The 22,500-nt window shown below is 39.1% G+C and overlaps 1 protein-coding gene across 1 annotated transcript in view; it reads left to right on the top strand.

Annotated features, from left to right (window-relative positions):
- The window catches only part of BANK1 (B cell scaffold protein with ankyrin repeats 1), a 186,472-nt gene that overhangs the window by 11,729 nt on the left and 152,243 nt on the right, over positions 1 to 22,500 (top strand). The window contains 1 exon segment of the mRNA XM_035890347.1: positions 4,202 to 4,241. Coding sequence (XP_035746240.1) covers positions 4,202 to 4,241 — 40 coding nt within the window.

The following is a 22,500-nucleotide window of genomic DNA, read 5'->3' as shown; positions in this document are numbered from 1 at the left end:
GGGTTGCCCAGAGAGGTAGTGGAGGCCCCATCCCTGGAAACGTTCAAGACCAGATTGGACGGGGCTCTGAGCAATCTGATCTAATTAGCGATGTCCCTGCTCACTGCAGGGGAGGTTGGACTAGATGACCTCTAAGAGTCCCTTCCAACCCAAAACATTCTATGATTCTATGATTCTATGATATCCAGGCTTACAAATCCTTTCCTAACATCCAGGAAGCCACAGCATAATGGCCGGCAATATTCCTCCTTAGTGCACCCAGATTCATGAGGCAGTTGAGCATATCGAGGAATGCATCCTTTTTACAGAAAGGCTTCTTTTTCTTGCTAGCTCATGCTACTGTCTCTTGCATAAGCTGTGTGTTACAGATTTATACATCAACCTGAGGTGTTGTCAGATCTTTGATTTTATTTCTTCATTAGAAAACTCTTTTATACTGCTTCAGAAACTCTGTTTTGTCCTTACCTTCTTATTTGCCCTCTGGAGGAAAGTATCTACTCCCTGTGCGATTATTCTCTTTATGCAATTTATTTGGCCTGCCAGGTGAGCATGCTCCACAGACTAACCCTTGCAGGCTAACACATCTTTAGTATTTTGTCTAAAAGCCACATAACACACCCATTTTACCTTGTTTTGTTTTTCTCTCCCAATCTAAGGCTCCTCTGTTTTCCTAATCCTTTTAGGTACTCTTGCTAATCAAGTGATCTAATTGCTGACAGAGAATGAGGTGGTCTCTAGGCTACCTTACCAAATGCTGATCTTGCACATATACTAAAACTTCTAACTGGGAGCCAAGATGTCTGCTGACAGGTAGTAACTCCTCCAGGATCTGCTCTCCTGTGACCTGTGGAGTTGTTTTCTTGGCTTATTCATTTATTTCCTAAAGAAAGAAATAGGATCCTTCATAACTTTTGCTTGTTAAGTCTGTCTTATGTGCTCTCTGTGGCTTTGGCCAGGAACCATGTGGTTGGAGGATTTATATGAAGTGAAAAGGTTGTGATTCTAGTAAGAAATCCACATGACCCATTAGCTGTGATTTATTGGTCCCTACAATGACCTAAAAATATGTTGAATGGTTATATTCTTTCAGTCAGGGCTTAGCGTTTTAAAACAACACTTTTTCAGGTGATGCAGGGGGAAAAAGATTATTAATTTGTATAAGACATGCTCTGTAAGGCTATTATGATGAGTCCTGACAAAGTATTGTCTGCCTGATACTTCTGCTCAATTTTTTAGTCTTTTATTGACATTACTGCAAGTCCATTGCTTAAAATCATACACTCCTAGGGCACACCATTCATAAAATTAAGCTGCCTACTGTGGGCATAGAGCTGTCATAATCAGAGAGCTTTTATGTTACATTCCTTTACAAGGGACACTTACTGTCCCTGTTGCCATGTCCAAGTGTTTTCCAGGCAGTATGCAATGTCTCTTTCAGGATGGAAGGAGAGGGTAGACATCACAGAAAGACAAAGGAGAAAAAGGGTTATATACCAAATGAAAGAGATACAGTTGTCTAAGGTGCATAAGCAGAATTTAGGAGGATGTGGCCAAAACCAAACTAGCTGTCAACAAATTCCAGAGCTTTTGACCTTCCAGTGCTGTCAGTGCCAAAAGCTCTCTTCTTTGAATATGCCAAAGTCTGTCATCACTGCATGGTACATATTTCTTCAGACTTGTCTCCCACCTTTGTCTCACTGTCTGTTGGAAATTTGGTGGTTGTCTCTGATGTTTTTGAACATGCCTGACATGCTCATCAGATGCCCACCTCTCCTAAGTGTGCCCTGACCACCATGCTATTGACAGCGCCTGGCACTTGCACAGTTGACTGCTGTCTGCATGGCGGCACATCTTCAAAATACAGAAAGGGAATACAGAGCAAACACAATCCTGCAGCAGTTGCAGGCCCAGTCCCTGCTCAATAGACCAATTCTATTAAACATTCATAAACAATACAGAATTCTGGGTAGACGGACTAGAGCCCAGGTCTGCCTCTCCTTTCCCTATAGTAAATGGTGCTCTACTATTAGGTGGCACCTTTTCCTTCCTGTCACGCAATGTTAATTCAGGGAAAGATGAAGTCCTGGATATAGTAGAGGGCAGAGCAAACAAGCAGTAAAACACACTGACAGCAATTATTTTTGGTAAATAATATCAAGTCTGGAGCTGCCACACAGGAACTCAGTCCCTCCTAAGAAATACCCTCAACCAAGCTGCTTAACCAAGCATTCTCCCATGCCACTCCAGAGGCTGTGTGGCAACCAGGAGTGCTTCTCTCTGTGCTAGTTACAGGGACCAACTGATGCTGTTAAATTACTGTGAAAATACTATTGGACCAGCACAGCATAGCATTTATATCCCTTTCTCATCCCTGCTCTTATATCCCCAAACAGCCCACATTCCTAACCGATCAGAACATTAGAGTCAGGAAAATAACCTTTCACAATGCAGCATAAACCACAAAATCTAGTTTTCTAGTAAGAATATATTAACTTTTACTTTTTGGTGCTCTTCTGTTATTAAAGTTCACACAAAAAAAAGTGCTTATCTATTTCAGCTCCAGTACAGCTGCTAAATTCATGCAGTTACGTGAATACTCTGTCTTCTAGCTTTTCAGTGCATAACATGGACTTTTCAAAAGATCAAAGCAATTAAAAAAGAAATGAGTGTATGAAACTAGCTTCACAACTGTCTCAGTTCTCCTGCTGTTCCTGATGGTTTTGATGTGACTTCCCCTACTTTCTTCTTTCCACATCTCTGTTCACAGAGTGAAGAGCTATGGCCACACAGAGGGTTTCCTTAAGAAAGGTTTCTATATAGTGTAGGTAAGAGGAGAGTTTTCCTTCTGTATACATTTTAATCTCCAGTGAAAATTGCTTTTTTATTAGATTATCAAAGAAGACATGCCCACTCTACCTGGACTCTGATTTGAATTCAATTTGTGTTCCAAGAGCAGTGAAGTAAATTACTGTACCTAGCTGAGCTGGAGCTGGTAGCATTCACTCTCATAAACACTATGAATTAGATGCAACCCTTCACAGAGATCTTTCTTTCTGCTAGCATGCGGAAGAGACTTTAAAATTTACTGGAAATGTTCACTTTTGAATTGATTAAGTTTTGTGGACCATATTCAGATTCCTACTGTTCGGCTGTGGCAAACCAGCTCATTTTTCTATAAGATGAGATTTTGTGGACCTAGGAGCTACAAACAACTACAGGTGGTCCCTAGCTGAACAGTTTTCTGGAGTTCACAGCCAGTTCCCTTGAATCTTTTCAACACTGAAGCAAATATATTAGATTTTAGTTTTCCCAACAGACTTTTAAATGTCAGGAGATCTGTTATTGTGAAAATGTAAATCTCACTGGGGAAGTTTGGGATCTATCTGAAGGTGCTGAAATTGGTCGAAGTCACCTGAATGACTTTGACACGCAGATCAGACTTCATGTGGGTATAGGAACATGTCGATGAATATCACAGAAGATGATCCTTTGCCACACAGAGTTGTTGCTTCCTTTCTGTAAGGAAAGGAAGAGGTCAAACATTTTTCCTTTATTTTTGATACAGCTGGACACACTGGAGTCTTATTGGCTTCATAGAGTCATCTTTTTCAAAAAAGTCAGGGAACCAACCAGAGACCTTTTAACAAACTTGGAAACAAAAATTTATCAGCCAACATACTCTAAAATCTTTTGAAATGTTCATAACTCATTCTTGTACACCAAAGAGTTATTTCCCATGCTTAAATATGAATCAAGAGTTTTAAAAATAGTAAAGTTCTAGGTCTGCTTGTTTAATTGTCTCTGCTTAATTCAAAATAGAGTTTAGGAGCTAAGCAGAATCTCATAAAACAAACCTAGACACATTACTGAAACACTACCACATTTACAGACTCAAAGAAAATGTCATATATACTCTGCCAGGTTTTTCCCCCCAGGATTTCTTTTAAAGAATGTTTCATAAAACCTCGGGATTGCTCTGTCTGGTTTACAGTCGGTTCTTACCTCAATTTGATTAACCACAATCAGAATCATCTCACCAATGAACTCCCTGAAGTTGAATTGGTGCACACCAAAACAAAATGTGCTTTCAGATCACTCGTGTGATACAAGGTAACAAATTAAGAGTTGTATGCCCTATACTAGATAATTGTGAAAAGAGGCAATTGGCGCTTTTTTTTTTTTTTGCCTTTTGCTTTTCTAGATGACGGAGCGAAGAGGGAAAGATGGTTATAATGGCAAAGGTAGCTGAGTTGTCCTCAGACTCACAAAAGCATAGGCACGCACTGTGCAGTGCAGTGCCAATTTGTCGGCTCAGGGCTGCTAATCCTGGATGGCAGGTAACCACCGGGGTGAATTCCATCGAATATGGGCAAAAGCCATCAATTTTGTGCTGCTCTGAAAGAGCTGAGGCCAGTGTAGTGCCTGAAGTGCAGTTGTTCACCAACAGTTGTGTCATGGCCTTGGATCTGTTCCCTTCATCTCCTTCCCATGTTAGGCTGAGCATCCCTTCCCAGCAGTGCACTACTACAGACTTCCTTCCACTGGCTGTGCTGGTTACAGCAAAGGCAACAAAAGCATGTGCTTAGAAGGACACTGGAATAAAACCATCAGTTTTATAGACACTTTAAAAAAAAAAGCAACTACAAAATATCTTTCACTATGTTAAATTGCTTTTCTTGGACCTTGGACTCTTGGAATTTTTTTTTTTAATAATATGTACATTAATGACGTTGGATGTGGTCCACGCAGCTGCCATGCAGAGGAAAAGACAAAAGCTCAAATCTGCTGATATGAAGCCTAAATGACTAAACTCACTAAACTTCCCAGCTTTTCAAGGCATAACAGCAAATGTAAAAGGAGAACAGCATCTGGAAAGACAGAAACATGAAGCCGTGGCAAGATGGTTGTTTTCTTTTCAGCTCTTATATCAGTGCCTGCTGATAAAGACAGCTCAAATGAACTTTCGTGGTCTTGCAATCTTTGAAAGGAAGAAACCATGCTTGGTTTGCTGGTTAACAGCTAAGATACCAAAACATTTTAAAATTAAATAGCAGTCTTCACCTAGAGACTGTTAGATTATCACAACAAATTTAAATGTGTATTTTTATATTTATGTATATTTGTATTTCATACTTAATTTTATTATATTTATATGCTTATATAAATTTTAGATTGTTAATGATAACCCATATAAATAAAAAGCCAAATATAGCCAAATATAAGAGCTAATCTCGTTATCAAATTCCTATGTTTTACCTCTCCATTACTAAAAATATTTTTAGACTGGCCAGTGCTAGTTGGCCACCAGAGGGAGCCTGGACAACTTCAAAAACTGCAGAAAGACAGTAAGATTGACAAAAGAAAAAATGGCTGTTATCTGTATAGAGAGTGAAGAGGACAAGTGAAGCCTTTTACAGGTTCCACAGAAAAGTTTCACATAGAACCCAGGCTTCATGTGACATTGTTTTGCTGCTTCTGTGTGGAAAAGATAGGAAGCTATTCAAAGTGAATGAAGACATGGGAAAAAGTTGCAGTAATCACGTGCGAAAGGGTACAATAAACAGCTAACTAGTTCAGCTTCAAATAAAATGAGTAAAATAGGAAAAGAATAATTTATAATGTTAATTCCATCATATTCTTGTTTATGTTCTGTCACTGTAGGTAGGGCCTAATCTGCCTATGGTGGACAACATTTCAGAAAAGGAATTTCTCATTTTGTATAGGCACAAGCATGGACACTATGAATATAATGAGTAGGAAACAAAACAACGGACTCTCTGTACTTATTCTTCTCCAAATATTTGATATTGCTTCAACAAATGTCTTTATGAATGAGAAAAAACCACTTCAGATCATTCTAAAAATAAGAAAACTGAACAGGTCTTGAGAATAAATTTACAGCTTTCACCATCCACTGGTCAGATTTGCTTCCCTGAAGAAGATCGCTGTCCTTTTGGATATCTTGTATTTATAGCCATAACGTTCTAAACGCATTCAATGATTTCTTTTCAAGCAACCCTGTGAAATGCCAAATTGACGTTTATGAAAGTGGTAAGATTTATGGAACATTCTTTCAGAACAAATTAGAAATTTCCTGTGATGACTTTATTGGAAAAAGATCAAAGAACCATCTCTCTAATAACATTGATGTTGTTATGATGGTTAACTGTGTATTTTCCTGCAGGGCATAGGAATGAAGAAACATAAGAAGGGAAGTGGGAAAAGGGGGCAAGAGATGAAGGATGGATGGGAAACAAAGGCAAATGGCAGGGAGGGTCACCGTAGGTAATCAAACTGACCAGAAACTAGGTGCAGTGCTAAAACATGGAACAAGAAGGACAAAGTGCATGTGAGATGTCTGCATCTTGAATTCAACCTATTACACAACATCCGCCAGTGAAACTATTAGAGCCTTTCTGACACCTCACCAGAGGGGCCTGCTGGCTTTTTGAATTACACCGTCAGGGCCAGTATGACTGCAATAGATGCAATATGAATAGATGGCCACATACTCCCTCCCTGCTTGTCACTGAGGGCAATTAAGATCATTTAGAGGCCTACATCCAGGCCATGATTTCTGCTCAATCCAGTAACAGCTGTATGTATGACAAAAGTCAAAAGATCCATGTCTTGGGCCTGACACTTAGTGGGAATGAAAGTCCTGGGGTATCCTACAGTCAAGTGTCTTCACTCACATCTTTGACTCCAGCTACTGGTAGGCTACCACAAAATTGTGCTTGCTTACACCATTTTTGTAAGTCCTCGAGTCCTTTACATATCTTTCCCAATGTCATCCCACACTATAAGTGTCTCAGGTAATTGGAAAAATTGCCACAGGTCATAAAAAATTGAAAAGTTTGGTTTCTCATTTTTACACTTTTGAAGAAATAGCCACTATGATTGGGCCAGTTTGCCAGTTATGAGTTTCAATCTGTTGGGAAACTATAATTTCAAGCATATTTCTTCCATTTCTCACCACCTATAATAACACAGATTGGCAGAAGAAGCAGTACATAGAGCTAAGAAGCTTCTAATAAAAAAAAATAAATTCTGATATTAGCTCATCCTAACTACAGGACATCCCTTGTGCAATGACGAGAACAGCCTCAGTTTAATTGCTTCTGCAACTTTGCCAATTTGCTGTGTTACTAGAAAGTCTCATAGTATTTGATTTTTTGTTCTTATGGGTCAAGTACTGCAGTCAGTAGAGTCCACAAGAATCTCAGTTTTCACTTCTAAAAAAACTGAAGCTTCTGCATGGTGCAGTTCTGACTTACCTCTAAGAGCATCCAGGATTAGAAAGTAATTAAAAAGAATCAAACAGCTTTTGTCCAGTTTTAAGTTTCATATGATTCTTTGTGGCCAGACATGCTGTGAGTTTCCTCTCTGCCTGTTTGATTTTCTGATGATTTTCAGTTTTCATTGTTGGAGGCAGTGATGCAGAACTGATACAGCACTGACAGCCACATGGACCATGTTTTACGCAAAGCAATCCAAGGGCCGGCACCTCGGAGGGGTGACACCACACAGATTTCCTAGACTTTTTCCTTCCGACTCTTCTCATGGACATTTCAAATGGCCAAGTTACAAATGGAAGAAAAGCACTCAAAAACTTTATGGAAAACAAAAGAATGCAGGCATGGGCTTTGCACTGAGCATTTTAGTTGTTACACTGGAAGATCTTATATTGTTCAGATCAAATAAAAGATGTAACTCAGAGAAGTCAGTGTGTTGTGGTTTACCCCAGTAGGCAGCTAAACACCACACGACCGTTCACTCACTCCCCCCATTCCCCAGAGGGATGGAGGAGAGAATAGGAAAAAAGTAAAACCCGTGGGTTGAGATAAAGACAGTTTAATAAAACAGCAGAGGAAAATAATAATAATAATAATAGAATATACAAAACAAGTGATGCCCAATGCAATTGCTCACCACCTGCTGACAGATGCCCATCCCATCCCTGAGCAGTGATCTCTCCCCTCACATCAGGCCAACTCCCCCCAGTTTATACACTGAGCATGACATCATAGGGTGTGGGATAGCCCTTTGGCCAGTTGGGGTCAGCTGTCCTGGCTGTGACCCCTCCCAGCTTCTTGTGCACCTGGCAGAGCAGGGGAAGCTGAAAAGGCCTTGACTGGTGTAAGCACTGCTCAGCAACAACTAAAGCATCAGTGTGGTATCAACATTCTTATCCTAAATCCAAAACACAGCACTGTGCCAGCTACTAGGAAGAAAATTAACTCTATCCCAGCCAAAACCAGGACACAGTGGTATCTTCAGTTCCTACTTTCCTAATCCAAGTAATGAAAGTACACAGAAGTCAGTAAAGGATGTGATTTAAAGGCCCTAAATCACCTGAATACAAGCCTGTGCTTTTGGGATCTGACATCCAGCCACTTTATAGTGAGGCAGTCATCTCTCTTCACCCAGATGCTTCTTTGCATTTAGTACGTTCTATAGGGTCCTATTGTTCTCTGCACTAAGACAGACACTGAAATGTTGTGTCACAGTGTCCCACATAACATACAACATAAGTGATGTTCTGTCCCCACCTGCCTTGCTACAGCCATGCAACCCACTTAAATAAAAAGCAGCATTTTTCAAATAGGAAAAAACAGCAAGAATTTACTTTTAAAACTTATTAGTTTGGTGCTTCAATTTAATATTCTTTGTTACCTGCAATGTTTGAAAACTCAGGTTATCTCCCGAGGCCCGCGGTAGTTCCACATTACAAATTGTACCGGAAGCTCAGGTCTCGGGTTGGAGTTTCTAACTCTTTAAGTTAGAGAGAGAAATTCTTTAAGTTTAAATCCTTCACATGACTTGTGCTCTAAGTATTTCAGTGTGCTGCTATGTTTTTATATAAAGTTGTATCTGCATGTATTTTTAATATCTATACAAGAATGTCCAACTGAGATGCAATGTTTGTATGATAGGAACATCAGCTGGATTTGTTACAACATACTAAGAATGGGGACACGCCTGCTGTATTTGAAAAATACACAAGTTTTTCCCTTTTTTAATGGAAAGTGGAGAAAATACAGTCTTCACTGAATAAGGAGGTAACTCAGCAAGGGAGATGCATGTGTGTGCTTCATAAAGGTATCACTTCTCTTTCCGAATATAAAATGGCAGCTTTGGATGTGGGAAGGAGTTCTATGTCTATTCATTTAAAAATGTGGCCAATATTTATAGCATTCATGTATTCTCATTTTTAGATCTTTACTTAAACATAATCATCTACCATATACATAATTCTAACTGCTTAACCCAAAATTATTTTCCTGTTCAATTTTTGGAGAATGAACAGGAGACACATAAAATCAGTATGTGTAACCAAAAATCCTGTGTACATATATGGACACCAAACCTATGCAGTATCCACAGATATACATAAATCTATGTACATGGTGTTGACATTTTACAAAGAACAAAATAAATATGTAAAACTACTTAGAAGGGGTCAATTAAAAAAAAAAAAAAACACCTCTGATGTATTTCAATTCTGAACTGCCCTGTTTTTATTTAATCAAAGATATAGGAGCAAAATAATCCATTACAAGGCTCTACAATACTTTCAAGGTATTGTCCGAACATGTGTGGCCCAGATATGAAATAGGTAGTACGTATGGTGTGACATGAGTTTAGCTGGCAAGAAAAGCACCGAATTATTTATGAACAGCATAGCAATTAAAGCATATCAGATTACTGCATTATTCTGCAAATGCCTTTTATTTATTACACAACTGTTTCAGAAATGTTTTGAGGAAGATGTTTTATATATATGTATATGTATACATGTGTGCATATATGAGCAGTTTTAATACATACATTTTTATATTTTGACATTTAATTTTTCATCCTTCTGCATCTAAAGCCAACTGCAGGTCTAAAGGACTGATCTAATATGCACTAATGCCAACAAGGCTCTTTCCATTGTTTTCAGTAGACTCGGTTAACTACATTGGTTTCAAAAGGAAAGAAAAAGAATAATCAATAAAGCACACCAAAATCCCAGAAAGAACAACTGTCTCGAAGACAAGTATGCCATTGGTTTTAGGTTTACTCTTGCCTGCCTTTTAAAGCTAAATCTTTCATTTCTAGTTGCTTTAGTCAAACAGTAGGAAACAGACATTGCACCACACTTTCCATGTAGGCTGCCTCAACAATAATTATTATTCCTTCTCTTAAAGCAGTACTAGCCACAACCAGAGACAAAACCCATATGACTAAATGTCTCCTCAGTGTCCACCATAATTCTAATTTTGGTGATAAAAACCTAGCTCTAGCTTTGAGGATTTCAAATATACAATATCACATACAGTTGCTGTGCATCCTGTCTCATTTTCCCTGTTCTGCACAACCATAATGGGTGAAAGGGCTCAGAGGAACAATTGTTTGTTTTCTACACCATAAAAGTCAGCAACTGACTGCCTTCACTTTGTAGCTTTTATTGCATGACTTGCTTGGTGTCCAATAATCCCTATGAGCCATGATGCTGGAGTTTCACATCTCTGAGCCACTTTCACACAGCCCACACACCACTCGGCATCCTGCTGCCACAATAGTTATTTCCAAAAACCTGTTTTGAAACAGTATATTTAAAAGGCAAGCCCCACAGAACTGCACTGTACTAACAGAAAGCACAGCACAATTTATTCTGAAGCATGGGAACATGACAGGGAAGTCAGCACTGCCTGAATCCTTTGATTTTGTATCAGCACATGCACCATAAAACTCTGCACGAGACTGAAAATTGCATAAACTGTTTGCTTATAGGATAGTAAAGTATGTGGATGAGAAATATGCCTCCCTTACAAGATTCTTACTTGCAAGAATACATGTATGTATTCTTGCATATATGAACCGATGGAAGAAAGTATGGTGTATTACTGATAAGGGAGAAAAGCTAACTTCTGTTCTCCCCTGGAGTGCAGAGAAGAAGGAAAGGTTCTGTGATTCTGTATTTGACTGTATTTGATACATCCAATCCAGAACATTGTCCCTGATAGTAGGTAGCATCAGAATTTTGAAAGAAAGGTGACAGACACCTTCCGTCAGCTACATCTAAGGTCTTGTCCTAAACTCAATATCCCAGATTGAATCTCACTTCCAAAGTTTTTATTTCTAAGTACTGTAACTTCAGATGTGTTTCCATCAGTCTTCAGATCTGCATAATTTTTGACCCACTCTGTTTAGCTAGGAGCCGCATGAGAAGTATTTAATGAAAGTCACTTTTGGTGAACTATGACTCAGTGGAGTAGCTCTGAATCACTGTGCCACTGAGGGTTACTTGCAGGGTATGATGCAAACAGCTTCTGGCAATGTGGGCTTCCGAGAGCCTGGAAATAGAAAAAGGTCAGTGGTTTCCTTTCCTCTACAATGCCACATCTTTTTTCACTTTGGCATAGCCCATACCATGCCCTCTTCCCCGACTTGTTCATGCCCTGCCTGGTCCATTAGAGCTTCCTCTGACTCTGCACGCTGCAATGCACCACAACACTCAGGATAGGTCAACGCTGGTAGGCCATGACCTACCAGTTCCTATAATAGGCATGGGAAGGAGGCAGCAGTAAAGAAGGAGATGCAGAAGGGAGGAGAGTAGTGAGGGATGGAGACAACTATTGTGCTTGGTCTCTGTAGGCCTTGGAAATCCTGGGGTTTTTGCTTCGTTAGGGCTCTCCTGTTGTCAACCGCTGCAAAGCAGCCAAACATGTGGGTACATCGCAGGTCAAAGTTAAAAGTCAATTGAAGTAGCATTACAGGGTGATTACATTGCTCTGACTGTGCTGATTGCATGGGCAGACCGCCATTGGCATAAACCACAACAGCAACTGATGAATCAGCTCCTTCTCTAAGGAAAATGAAGGTAGGCAACCCATAAATCCCAGCAGCCACCCCACTACAGTCTAACAGAATCATCCCCACTAGCCCTTCCTTCCATTTTCATTTAGCCAGCAATGAAATGCAGGTAAGATTATTAATCAGAAAACAACTCATTCAAATATTTATGAGGGCTGTTTGGTAGCTGGGCTCCAATTCATACACAAGATGCCTGCATATAACAAGGAGCTTGCTAAGGCAGCTACTTCCAAGCACAGGAGTGCTAGATGATAGGTGGAAAATTATTTGTTTGGATCATCAGCAGATGGCACCTATTTCACCTTCTCATCACTAAAAGAAAATAAATGGTTGTTACTCTCACTGCCTGAGATGAGTTTCCCTGAGTGAAATCCTTAAAGACATCAATTTTTATTTTACTTTATCATGTATGCACTTTGGAGAGTTGAGTCTTGCTGTGATAATGCCCCTGAAGTCTTTGGAAACTTTGCTTAAGGAAGCTGTGGCAAGATCTGGTTTGTGAGACAATAAACACCTCAGATCTGTACAGGTTTTGAAGGAGGTCCATTCCTCAAAGAATGACTGCTCTGTTTCCAGAGCAGGAGACACAGGACATGTGCAGCTCTCATTCTAGTCTGTTTTTTGTAGATTGCATTTATCTTTATTTGTATTGTCTGCCTTTTGCATGAGATTCATAGCTCTTCTGTATAATGGTCCCAGCATGAAGAATTCTGCCAGCAAAAACGAAAAACTACAAAAACATGTATTACTGTAGAAGTTACAACTGATTCATAGACTGTAAACAAACACGCAACCATCTGTAGGTTGCCATGTAGAACTAGAAAAAAAAACGTTAAGTGCAGAATTGGGCAGACATATTCTGATTGCTGTTAAAGTTGTGATGGTAGACACGTGCTGGATATTAGCTTTTATTGTATTCTGCCTTACACAACAAATTCAAGGCTATTTTTTGATGATAGCACATCCTCTTCAGATTACAAGAAACAAGCAATGGGCATTCCCTGAATACATTCTTCAGTATGAATCTACAATCACTAACCAACATCTCAGCCATCTATGACAGGCTGTTTCCATAAAAGGAATTGCTGCTGACTGTGGCTTGTTGGGATTACATGCTTTGTTATGCTTTGTTATGCTTTTTAACACATAGAATCATAGAAAGTTTTAGGTTGGAAGGGACCATTAGAAGTCATCTAGCCCAACCACCCTGCAGTGAGCAGGGACACCATTAACTAGATCAGGTTGCTCAGAGCCCTGTCCAACCTGGTCTTGAATGTTGCCAGGGACGGGGCCTCCACTACCTCTCTGGGCAACCCATTCCAGTGTTTCACCACCCTCATTGTAAAGAATTTCTTCCTTAGATCCAGTCTAAATCTATCCTGTTTTAGTTTTAAACCATTCCCCCCTGTCCTGTCACAGCTGTCCCTACTAAAAAGATTTTCCCTGTCTTTCCTTAGGCTCCCTTTAAATGCTGAAAGGCCGCAATCAGGTCTCCCCACAGCCTTCTCAGGCTGAACAACCCCAACTCTCTCAGCCTGTGTAACACCTATGTTATCTCTTTGACTGAGGTTGTGGAGTCTCCTTCTCTGGAGATAATCAAAGCCCGCCTGGATGAAGTCCTGTCTAGAATGGTCTAGGAGAGCCTGCTTTAGCAGGGGGGTTGGACTAGATGATCTCCTGAGGTCCCTTCCAACCCTTGCGATTCTGTGATTCTGTGATTTTGTGACTTTACTTTAGAGGCTCAGCTATTAAGAATATCCAGGAATTTTGATTGTCTTCATCATTTGCCATCTAAACCTGTAATTGAGAAATAATCTAACAGGCAACCACAGTGCCCGTCAAACAACATCAAAATCTCTTGTAAAGAGAGGGGATTGGAAGATGGAGTGAGGGACAGAGAAAGATCTCCTGTGCCATGTGGGAACTTACATAATCTAAGTAAAGCATGATACAAATATTTCTTCTTTTGTGTGTGTGTGTGTGTGTGAGAGAGAGAAAATGTAACATCAGCTTCATTCTTGTTCACGCCTCCTCTTCATAAAGTGAAAAACCTGCTGTCCACTGTAATAGGAGAAGGTTCTGGGCATTTTGTGTACTGAAATGCTAGCCATAAACAATAAAAAGGCAGCATTTTATTACATTCTGCCTGTGTTATACAGTCCCCAACACTATAATATGTTCTCCAGTGGCCTAGATATCAGGGTGTAACTTGGATGTAGATGAAGATCTTCAGTTTTTAATTAATAATACATAGTGCAGAATCTGAAAGGCTATCTATAATTTATGTATCAGCATCTCAAAAGCAGTCATTCATACATTATATATTCAGACAGAAAATTATCTTGCTTTTATTTTCCAATAAAAAGTATATTAGGATGTTACTATGTACCCTCCAAAATGGATCAGTGCTACCCAGAGCTTCATAGCTCTCAAAAATGCCAGGTTCCACTGAGTTCTGTTTGCTACCAGAGGCTGAATGTGCAAAAGCATTACTGACTGAGCATCTCTCCACCTCTTCTGATGGGCTTTTAAAAATGACCAGGCCACTTCTTGGATATGTGCTAATTTACCCATAGAGGGACAGATAATGTGAGAAAAAGAAGTATATAAACAGGGAAGGAAATGATTTAACGATAAGGGGTTTCCAAACTGGACTTAAGAAAAACTGATCACGGTAATATGCCACGAGACTCATATCAAATAGAGGAAGAAAAAAGTAAATTTTGAAATACAAGTTTATGCAAAGCTATTGCATATAAAGCATGTTTAAACAGTCATTCTTATCATGCTGTCCTATTTTCCAAGCACCCACCTACTTCTGGGCACTTTAAAAAGTAAAAACAAAAAAAATGCATATTGTGTATGCCATACATGCAACTCTTAAAAGTTGCTTTCAATGCTATATTTTCTCCCCCTCTATCAAGCTGCAAAGCCTAAAAATTCTCTGCTTTCTTCCCCTGTCAAGCTGCAAAACCTAAAATAGTGATACTAGGCTACACAGTGCAAAGAAAGTCAGGGTCTGTTACACCTCAGTCTTGTGTTATGCCACTTTTAGGTGTAAAACAATGTAGACAAGATGCCAGCAGGATCAAACAAGCCCTCCCTCCTGCCTCAGGTGCTGGGGAGGTCACTTCTGAGTGGCTGAGCTATCTGACAGACTGCCTGAGCTCGTTCACTGCAGGACAGAGGGAAATGAGTCACATCTACGCTTGTTTTGCTGCAGCTCCACCACAGCGGATGTGGGACCAACCAAAGTATGAGTTGTGTTTTTTTCAGACTTGCCCTCTTCCATGTTCTACACTCCTAAAAAACAGCAATACTTTTTTTTTTTTCTAAAGTACTGAAATAATCCAGCCTCAACAGAGACTTAGAGCAACCGAGATAAGAAATATTTTCCAATCTCATAAGAGCAAGGAGGTGATAAACTAATTAACATTTCTGCACCTGGATGTATTGATGATTTGTGTGTAGTGAGACAGTGAGGTAGATCAGAATTCACAAGACAACATTCAGCAAAGTGAGAAAAGGAGTATCAACCCACACAAAAAGAAGTTATAAAAATTACCATTTTTTTAATGTGGATCTAAAGTTGCCATTTGAATTTTATTTCCTCAGTACAATAATATTTTGGAGAAAACTAACCAAAACAGTTCAACATGACCTACAAGCAAAAAATCTAGAAGAGAAACATAATTCCTGGAGATCCATATACTTTTCTTTATGAGTGGAGCCAAGAATTTAGCTGCTCCTGCAGGTATGTCATAGAAGAAAAGACTGGTCATAAATATTTTTGGGTTAAGTCTACCTCTCCCTCTCTACCTCGCCCAAAACAAACCAGTTTGTGCAGTATGTACAACTAAAATTATCGCCTCTCAGAATTGAAATTTGGGGATGGAAGAGCTTTTGAAAGACATTATTATTAGTAGACTGAGGGGTTATCAAACAGAACATTTAACTTGGCTAGTCCAAAATCATACCATATTTTTCCTTCACAATTTGTAGCTCAATAACTAGGATTACCAACCAGCTCTTGGCAGCTATTTTGAAGATTATAGTAATTACACTTCAATGCATTTCTTCATAATCATCTGCCTCTTGGTCTAATAAATTTTTAGAATATTACAGTGTATGAATTAGCAAGTAGTTACCACAGAACTCTGAAATACAGCAATCCAAATCCACCACTGGTTGAGTTCTGAAATATTACTTCTTAATATTGTAAAGTCTCGTGGTGAACAGTTTCTTAGTTTTACTTTTTTTTAATCTCTGCTGCTAATCTTTTGTTTCCGTTCTGTAAATTTGCATCACTGGGTATTTTAAATAATCTATATGTTTTTCCTCACGAGACTCTAATGAGAGTTTTTGCATGATGATCTATGCTACAAAGTTGTATTTCTCTGATATGAAATCAGTAAGAGGAAAAAAGATGCTGAGAAAAAAAAATCTGTTTTATCACATCAGCCATTCTAGAAAAAGCTTTAAAAAAGCCCTGTGAAACCTCAAGCTGAGGAAAGTATGAAAAAACCTGTATCTTTGTAAGTAGCTAACTGCAGGCAAATGGCAATGTGATGTATGCTAAAATTGTTTCTGCAACAGGAACTGCTAGATTTTCTCATTAGTTGAAAAGTAAAATATTGGCAAATTAGACTATAATTTCAGCAAAAACCTCTTAGGTCACATGGTCTATTTCTTCTGTTCTGACAGGACTGAGCTGTTAATTTTGAAGTGTTTTGTACAACCTGGTTTTGAGTAACTCCAATTAAAAAGTGAATAAGATCATTCCAATGAAAGGTTCTTTATAATTCATTTGCCACCTGACAAGTTGTCTTTGAAAACTACCACAAAGTACTTAAACTTCAAGCAATTAGAAAATATTCTTTAATAGACATGTTACTGGTTTCTTCATACTTATTCAGTTGTACCTGAAAAGGAATTTCTTACTTGAAGAATAATGACTATAATCTGGACTAAATTAATTCTATGGGCAATGGTCAAAGGTATGTGCATTACTAAATTAACAGGAAGAGGCTGTAAATCAACATTGTTTTAACAAACCATTACAGTACAATAATTACATTCTGAAAAATTACATATAGTCCCCAACAAATCAAATGTCAGGACTGCATAATGTTACATGGCTACTGAAAAGAAAATGATGTCACCTTAGTCTTTCCGGCACATATGATCAATAAGAAGCAAGTGCTGACTATTCGTCGGGAATGATACACCACCTTTGCTCAGTTTCGTTATTGGATATCTCTCTTTGCAATCCCAAACATTAAAGCCAATAGCCTCATTGGTTTTAAATCTCCACATGTTGCTACAATCCTAATAGGTTGTCTTAAATTAGTCCTTCCCTGTTTGCAACACATACATTCGCTATTTTTCAAGAATGCAATTCAAGTGTCCACTTCTTTTATCTTCCAGACCATCCTTAACAATTGATTTTAAAGAGGAGCCAAGCATTACTCCTGTGTGGTTCAAGCAGTCAATACTTTGCTCCACATACTGGCAGATATTTTACTAATTTGAAAAGAATATACAATATGATACAAATGAAGAAAGAGTGATGCATAGGAAGGTATGTCCATGGACACTGAAGAGGGTGAGAGGGAATAAACTTGACTTGCATCGTCCAAGAATATAGCCCGAAAAGAGCAAATAATCTAGGTCTAACAAATCCAGTACGTACAAATCCAGTGATGCTTTCAGTGAAGTGAAGAAACACAGTGTTCTGCTGTTGGGGATCTGAATTGACTTAAACAACTATGTATTGCCTTTCTGCTCATTCCTGTGTTTGTGGGTTGCATATGGGGAGACAAACCAGCAGTTCATTTACGACCAAGCTTTACTTATAATCCATAAGCCACTCTGTTGTCTATTTAATGGGATTTGAGTCCAAATCAATTAAATCTAATTTTTTCTAACATCTGTTGGGCACTGCATCAAGTGATTTATTAGCAATGTAGTTCTTCAATACAGATTTTCAAATACAGGTATAAAACAACCATGATGGCAGGCATTAAAAATTCACATTTACCAACAATTACCATAAGACATAGACAAGACACATCAGGTATTACCTTTCTAAGTATGTAAGAATAGCTTGCTATGTAGCATTATATTGTGGCATTGACTTTCTTATGCTGTAAATGGCATTTGAACTGGTTTCTAATCACAACATGATTAATGCAGTTTGTTACCACTGAAGGCTTAAATGTCACCCAATTCACAGATTTTTGTTAAGCAAAATCTTGAGGATTAATGTAACCTGTACACGCATACCAAAACTTAAATCACAGTAACAGGTAAGTCTTCATGAAATTATATTCCAGACATGGGGGGGTGGAAATTTTTTTTATGCTCTCTGTTATACCTGTAAAGAGTCTCTTTTTTTAAATCAACATGGATGTATAACGTATCTGAATTTTCTTCAAAACTACATAAACCTCTGTTGTGATGACCAAGGACTCTATGGGAATAAACAGATTTTTTTTTATATATAAGAATGAAATTAAAGAATGATACAAATCATTTTCATGACATACTGGCAGTGCTTTTATATTCCAGGCCACCTATTTCATATTCTCTTATATTTCATCTCTGTCATTAACTAATTTAATCATAATGGTAGTAGAGAAAGAAGCTATTAGATTTGTCTCACTTGACCCATTTTTTCCTTAACTGTTACTGTGTACAGTAACATTTTCTTTTAACTCATGTTCCTTTCTAGATCTGCTTTATTATTACTTTAGTAGGCATGAACTTAAGTAAGAAAAGGAAGGTCTCAAGCACTATTTTCTTGCTTTCTTGAAAGCTATCATACAAACTGATTAACGCTCTTAATTCTTTGATCACTCTTCATAAGTTTTTACCAATATTTAGAAATATATCATGTACACACGTATGTGTGTGCATGGGCAGATAAACTAACATGACCACAGCATGAATCTAAAAAAACCCCACAAACATGCAAGCCCCTGCTAAAATACAAAACCAAACAGCATCATTTGAAATGCAAGACTCCCAACGGCTTATAGAATCATAGAATCACTTTGGTTGGAAAAGACCTTTGAGATCATCGAGTCCAACCTCTAACCTAACCCTGCCATCCCACCACTAAACCAGGTCCCCAAGCACCTCATCTATCCTTCTTTTAAATACCTCCAGGGATGAGGACTCTACCATCTCCCTGGGCAGCCCATTCCAGAGCCTGACAACCCTTTCGGTGAAGAAGTTTTTCCTAATGTCTAGCCTATATATTAGCAACTATAGCAATATTATCTGTATTGTAGTATAACCTAGCAATATTATAGTGGATTTTACAATGAAAGCTGCAAGTAAAATTAGGAGTTAATAATGAACCGTGAATAAATCTTTCAAGACCACTTCAAGCTTTTTAACAGATAAAAAGTTGTTCAAACCTTAGCAGACCTGTAGGAAACAAACATGTAATATATGTAGGAAATTATATTGGCAATGTATTGAATATTAATTATATGCAAACAAGAAGCCATATTCCAACAATAGCAGTATATTCACAAAGAGAAAAACAAAAACAGTATTAGCAAGAAATTAGCTTTGAGAAGATCAGTGAGAAACTAAAGCTAAAAAGCATTACAGAAATATATAAGTATCCCCAAATGAGTGTTATGAATCTTGGATGTTTGGAGGTAAGCTTATACTTGAAATAAATTTATTAAAATTGAAGAAAAATTGAAGCTTGAAATTCATATTGAGGACACCCAGACAACTTGAACACAACACTGACGTCATTCCCAAGACATGTTTTTCATGTTTCAACATGGACTTTTGGTTTGTTTTCCCTCTAATATAGCACTGCTTCATGACAAGTGCTGAGGTTGTTTAATAATTTAACTAGTTTTTCCTTGCCTAGAAACTGTGAGTGTTCTTACACCTCCAGCATGAATTATAAATTTCTTGATTTTATGATATATACAAAGTGCAGTCATTATGAGGCTGAAGAACTGGGGAAACCTAATTCTTCTGCTGAGCTTGTAGAGAAGACCTCGACGTGAGACTCGACAGCAAACTTGGCAGCAGGAGTCTTTGCTGGAAATGGCATTGGCAGTAATGTCTAGTCATATGCAGACATTACATCACACCTGAGAAAACCTTCATGACTGGGCTGGCATAGGAAGAAGTATAAATTGATGGCAATAACCCTGCAGTTAGAAAATTCAGCTGCTTTGTTCTTAGAAATGAGGCTGTTGGCTGTAGGCCTTGCTATACCTGATACCGTCTTGAGTTACAAATAGAGACCAGCACCATGCTCACTGTTAGTCCTGTTGTTCTCATTGTTCTCCTGGACAGGCCAGGAAAATCCAGTATCATGGTCTCAAAAGCTTTGATTGCAGCGACATTGCTCAAGAAAACCAAGTGTTCAAGCGAACACTAGTTCAGCTCCGTAGCAAAGGCTCAGTCAGGTTCAACTAAAAAGCACAGACCCAACACACTCAGTCTAACAGTCATCTGGTAGGGGTTAAAGTGCACATACAAACAATCTGCATTACACCAAACAGTCCTTCTTAAAACTGCCACAGTACTCACCAAGTTTTATCCTCCCTTAAACTCCTGCATTATGTTCCATCTCTATCTTTATCTCCTCAGCAACCTGTCCTAGATGGTCTCCTTCCAGCCTTATCCAGATCACCCTACACCTAGCACCATCCTTCCTTCCTCACCCCTGGATGAGAACACAGTTTTGTCCATACCATTGCAAGCCTTCATTTGTACCAGGAAGACCTCTGTCTGGAGCAGAGCTGCTTGCTTTTGGACTCTGCTGAAGGCTTATCCTTCCATGACTAGTAGAAGCCTGCCTGTTGTTTGGTTTAAAATCTGAGTAGAGCAAATCTTATTCTTCCTTTTAGGACTCATTTCCACAGTGCTGCCTTACTTTTCCTTCCTCTCAAAATGTGAGTAATTGGCCTATCACAATTCCATTTTGTCCCTCATCCTAACACCCAGAAAAACCTCCTAATTTTGTTTTGGTTTTACTGAAATGACAGAGTTCCACGTTCCATTTTAGTTATTTTTACATTTAAAAACATTTATACTTAATTATCTTTTTTTTTCTTTCTATGAATTCTTATTTGTATAGTGAACATTGTCACAGTTCAGGCTGCTAAATCATCCCAACCGCATCCAACCACATTACCTAACCCATCTTTTAAGAAGCAGCAATCATTATAGTGCCTTGGCAAAATAGTCGGATACAATATTTCCAAATGTTTTATCTTTGACATATTGCTTCCTCCATTATAAGATACCTCCTTCCTGTTCATCCTGCTCACGACACAAGACTACTGACATTCTAGCGCTGCATCCCATGTGTCCAAAAATGCGTACTGGAATGAGGTACTGCCTAGATACCTGTCACTTCAATGAATGAAACCTGAAGTGAAAAATGAGCATCAAGGAACAATGGGAGGTATTCCAGGCTCTTCCCGAAGCACCTGTAGACTGGCATGATTGAATCTAGTCTGGATTTTCCCTGTGCATATGTAGCTAGAGGTTTCCTGTGCGTGGTAGGCCAGGCCAAACCAAAAATTCACCAAACCCCCTCAGTCATTAGTAAAAGTATACTGACATCCCCCCCACCTCCCGCCCCTGCGAAACCGTAACAAATAAAAAAGAAGTATCTAACCGTGTAATGACAGAAACAGGAACAGCTTACAATGGTGCAGTTTTTCACATATTTCAGTTGGACATGCTCCCTGCAGCGTGCAACGGCTTTACAGAAGTAGTTCTTTGACTGAGTCCAGCCTCCTGCAGATTTGTGGCTTGTGGTTGATCACAAACTGTGAAGGTTTTGTCATGCTGTTCAATTCCTTCTGCAGCCTCTCCTTCAGTTCAGGTAGAGCTGAGCATTTGTCTCCTCTATTTTGGCCACCCACAATTCCTGAAATAGATACTTAGCAACTTCACCTTTGAGATATTTAAAACCTTGGACAAATTTCACTAAAATCAACCACATGTCGTTAAAGTTCTCATCAGGAAGGGGAACACAGAAGTTCAGATGGGTGAGAAACACACACCCATGCATGAAGTACAGTCAGACAAGCTTTGCTTCCTTTGGAAACCAAATTAACACTTGTTCCTTCCAGAAGGTACTTCTAGTTTTCCCATAATCCTATTTTAAGGGGCAACTCCAGCTCCTCCTGGTGGGTCTGGCCTTTATTTTGAACTTGAATGATGCTACCTTGATCAATGGCTCCTGATTAAATTTGATGGCCCACATAGCAGAGAGCTGAAATGTTTTAAGTCTCTCTCACACGCTGCTCTGTCTCCGTTTTTCAGGTTTTGGTTTTCCTCTGTACCACATGAAAAACCAAATAAATGGTGTAATATAGTGGAGGCATTAAATTATGCTTGCACCAGAACACCTTCCCAGCAGGGCACTGAAACTGGGATGCTATGACGGAGATGTCTGGGGGATATCTCCTGGGTGCCCTTTGCCCTGGGTGGGCCTTCCACGCAGGGCAGCGGCTCCCCGGGATGACCTGGGCTACCTGCTGAGGCCTTGCGCTACACCCAAAATTCTGCAGAGCAGGAAAGGCTCGGCTACCTCCTCATTTTCTCTCCACAGCCAACCAACTTCGTCGGTCGAGGGCTCTT

Source organism: Egretta garzetta, unplaced genomic scaffold, assembly GCF_000687185.1.
Source record: "Egretta garzetta isolate BGI_Z169 unplaced genomic scaffold, ASM68718v1 scaffold72, whole genome shotgun sequence".
NCBI classification, from domain to species: Eukaryota; Metazoa; Chordata; class Aves; order Pelecaniformes; family Ardeidae; genus Egretta; species Egretta garzetta.
This window is presented reverse-complemented; position numbering and strand designations above follow the sequence as displayed.